At 58.5% G+C, this 4,268-nt stretch overlaps 1 protein-coding gene across 1 annotated transcript; it reads right to left on the reverse strand.

The window, feature by feature from the left end:
- Positions 1–221: 221 nt before the first annotated feature.
- On the reverse strand, positions 222–880 carry DICSQDRAFT_64844 (recombination protein Rad52; the record flags this gene model as incomplete). Its single annotated transcript, XM_007367624.1, has 4 exons — positions 222–368; positions 418–613; positions 665–695; positions 751–880. 4 exons carry the CDS (start codon positions 878–880, stop codon positions 222–224), a joined length of 504 nt encoding a protein of 167 aa, XP_007367686.1.
- Positions 881–4,268: the final 3,388 nt, after the last annotated feature.

The following is a 4,268-nucleotide window of genomic DNA, read 5'->3' on the forward strand; positions in this document are numbered from 1 at the left end:
GACTTGATGATAGGACGGGAGGGGCCTGCGGATGACGACGAGGATACGGTAGGGTAAGAGGTGGTATGGGAGGTGGATGCGGAGGCTTGAGGAAGGTTGGAGACGTCGGGCTTGGTCTCCTCGAACTCGGGGCGGCGGTGGAGGTCGGTACGGTTGAACTTGGGCTAGGGTCGTTAATTAGCTCTTCGTACATCAGAGAGTGCTAGGGAGCGATGGCGACACTATGAAATAGGGGGTAGACGTACTGGGGGAACCTTGATCTTGATCACCTCTTGTGTATAGGACTTGTCGTACAAGCAGTTTCCCAGTAGGTTGCCAAAGTTGCGCAGAGTGCGCTTGACAGCGTCGGTCACCGCTTCCTTCTTGCACTATATGCGCGTTCTAGAGTATTCATTGCGCAAGTGAAATATGGCGCACCTTGTCAAGAGCGGCTCCCTTGCTCTTCGAGTTCTCCAGTAAACCATATCCAACGTCTTCGTGGAACGCTCCATCTCGTAGTGTCACTCGCACTATCGCAGTGACCCCGACATTGAAGCGTCGCGACTCTTCGTTGAAGTCAATGAAGTCTGTTGTGATGTTGACAACACTCGAGCTCCAGCCGTTGAAGCCGAACCTACAGACAATTGGCTCCCTCTACCATCTGCAGCAGGACAAATGGACGTACACTTCGTTCGCGAGGTTGATGATCTTCCACCCTACGCCCCGTGAGCCTCAGGCATATGTCACTGTAAGAGAGCAGGAAAAACGCACCCTCGGCGTAGGTGAGCTTAGGACCCCCTCCCGGTCCCGGTCTCTGAGAAATGTACTCCGGACCAAGCTTCTTGTCGAGCTTTGCCTGAAGCGCGGCGATCTTCTTTGCGCTCTCCTCGGACACGTCCATAAAGGACGGCTCAGAGAAGAGGGTTGACTGCGTGCCAAATACACTTGCACCGCCGTTGCTGCTAAACGTGCCGTGCATCTGGGGTGCGAAAGACATGGCGCCGTGTGTGGCAATATGAAGTGGTTGTCCGAAGGGTCCGCGAGGGGATTGTGCAGCCATGTAGGAATCGACGAGGTGTCCGCTATAAGAGCCAGCCGTTGTCATGCGTGCCTAGAATCAGACCGTCAAGAAGAGAGTCATTGGGCAAGAAAGGAGACTCAAGATGGGCAAGAAGGTGGTGGTCGGAGCCGTCGATGCAGCACACGTTGGAACACGCGCCCACCAGACGCCCAGACGCATCCAAATCCGATCGCGTATCGGTGTCCCGTGAGAACAGCCATGTTTCACGTGTTGCCGTGTCCAGAGCGTCTACTTGCAATACGCCACAGCCCATGCACTTGCAAGAGGATGCTTCCTGTGATGTCGAGATGACTTGCCGTGAAACGCGTCAAGAGCTCCCATTGGCTGCCGTGAATCGCGTCAAGAGCTCCCATTGGCTGCCGTGAATCGCGTCAAGAGCTCCCATTGGCTGGCTGACCCTGGCTGTCTCTGCTCAACGCTCTCTTCGCCCGCGTTCCCTCAACTGTTCGCCCTCTTCGCTGCCAGTCCGCCAAGCCTGGACCCGTCCATTCGCTGCCGTTTTCTGGCGCTGCTCGTTTTCGCATCTCTTCCTCTGCCTAGTCGAGACGTCTTTCCCCGCCCCCTCTCTTTGCCCTCACATCTCGCCATGCCATTGTATATATTGACGGATTATGTAGTGCACTCACCGCCACACTGCGTGCCGCGGCCTTGCACCGAGATATCCAATCTGCACGATACCGTCCAGCGTGTGCAAACGCGTCCGCACAGCTTCGTACTGACGCCATCACACTAGCACATTGCCCCTGTAGTATGTCTCTCGGCCACAGGTTGGCCGATGTAGCACGCGAACGATACAGCGGCGCGACTTCGTCCTGGGCCCGCACGAGAACCTACCGCTCGCTCGCTCAAACACGTCGCCACGCAAGCTCGTTGTCCTACTATCCGGCTTTCGTCATCCCTCTACTGAGCATGTCTGACAGAAGTGAGACTATCAGAATCCTCGTTCTGCGCCGCCGAGTAGCCTATGCGCACAAGGTGCACTTCTCCCACAATGAGCGATCAAACAACTGCACGGCTCTCGCGAACCCGCATGTCCTCTTGTCAGACAGGGCAAGACGCCTATCGCATATTGCAAGACGACCATCTATCGGGATGACGTGCACCACACTCAGAGTCCGGTCGCCCACGGCAGACGGTCAGCCAAGCACCTATTAGTTGACGCCGACAATCGGGACATCAAGGTTGGGCCTGTCACGACGAAGCGGCACGCGCGGCGATCATGCGGATTCTACACGGTGAGTTCTGCGGACTTGGGCCCTGTCGTGCCGTAGACGCACCAACACGATGACGGTCGCGCTGGGTTTTGACTGATTCTGTTTTCGATCCCGTAGTGCCTGCCCCTCCGCTCAATAGCAACACGGACCTCTACTGCGAGACACGGCGCAGATCTCCAAAATCTCGATGCAACGGCTGCCGGTACGCTCGTTCATCTGCCATGCACCAGGACGTGCCGGTCAATAACAAACGCTTCGCCTGCAGACCGAGCCTGAGAGGTGGTAGCGCAGTTCGGCCACGCCATCTTGGCACAATATCAGCCGGACCCCCTACGCGACTAGGCTCGCGACCTTCCTCCAGGCCTACACAGCTGCACGTTCGGACCCGAGGGACTCGCGTCAGTCTGAGTGCTGGTCGGTCCCTCAGCGGTAGATCGCCATAACGTTCCGGTCCAGGAACCGTCCCTTCCATATACGCACGCACTGCACCCTGTGCCGGTATACTTGACCTGCATGCCCAGCAAGCCACATGTCGATCGTCGTCGGAAGATGGCACGCACCATACGTCCAATTGGCGCAGCGTGCGAAGAGGCCCGGGCCTAGCGGGCTTCCAAGAATGATGCCACGTTTACACGACGCCTCATGCGATCCTGGGCCATTCGTTGTCAGTGCAGTCCGCCAGGGAGCCTGCGTCGTCCGACGGTAACCCAAAGCCAGATCCTCTCTGCGATGCAGGATGCCCCGCGTGCGTGAGCACGCACCGGGGTAGAGCCGCTCAGGTTGTTCAGGATCGACCCGCTTACTGGCAAATTCAATGCCGGAACGTCCCTATCGTTGTTGGGATGCAATCTAGATGACATCTTCGTCCACAGTACCTTACAAATATCCCCCGCGAGGCACAACTCGGGGACCTCAAGACGAAATGCGTTTAGAGGGCAGGGCGGTTTGCCCGACACAATTGGGCTCACGATCTTACTCTGGCCTACGCAGCCAAGACGACGCGCGTTCGGACCATGGTGCGTGCTCCAATCGAGGCGACCCGTCATGGAGCGCGGTCGATGACCGCCAGGAACATCGGCTCCCAATTGTATCGTAAGTTGTCTGCCGGCGTGAGATACACGTGCATTCGCTAACTCATGACGCATCTGCAACCTCCGCCCAGCTGTCACAAGCCTGCCATCATGGAGGGCAAGACTGCCAAGTTCATTGGGCAGCCGATGGCTCCTTCCGGAGTCGCCTTCACCAAGCTCTGCCCGTGCCAAGCGTCCCGTCAGCCACTGCGTTCGCCTTCAAGCATCTCATCGGTCGCCGGTTCAACAAACCTGCCGTCCACCTTAATGTGCGCGTCGTCACTGATGCCCGCGTGGCTTTACACAACCCTGTCTACCCAAAGAGCGCGCCCCGACGTCGGTGTCGACCACCCCGGCGCAACGAGATTCCGACCGCCGCGGCGGCCGTCCCGAAGGACAAAGCGGCGAATTCGCCCATCGACAGCCGCGTTCACGAAGCGTGGAATGCGCCTCGGCCACCCCAAGACTCTGCCACGTTCAGGCGTCTCATCGGCCGCAACCACGTCCGCAAACGACATATACACACTAAATAAGCCCGAGACGCATGACGGCGAGCGCACACCGACCTACTCATCCCCGGCAGGCCAAGCCCCACCAGCGGACCAGCAGCTCCTCCAATTGAGCTCGGGATCGGGACCTGACGCCTGCGAGGTCAACCGAGGTCAACCTCGACCGCGATTCGAAGGCGAACGGCGTTTCTGCCGGAGCCTGCGCCCGCCCCGGATGGGACAAGGCGAGGAGATGACCTGCTCTCACCGTCAACGTCAGCCGTGACCGACGAGTGGTGAGGGGGGTATACTTACGACGCAGCGGGCAGTGGAAGCCCCACACGATACATGCGCGGACGAGGGGGAAATACGGTGGGCACTGTCTGTCGCATTCCCGTCAGGGCTCACTTTATATCTCCCGATCTCAGCGTGCCGG

Source organism: Dichomitus squalens, assembly GCF_000275845.1.
Source record: "Dichomitus squalens LYAD-421 SS1 unplaced genomic scaffold DICSQscaffold_27, whole genome shotgun sequence".
In the NCBI taxonomy this organism is placed as follows: Eukaryota; Fungi; Basidiomycota; class Agaricomycetes; order Polyporales; family Polyporaceae; genus Dichomitus; species Dichomitus squalens.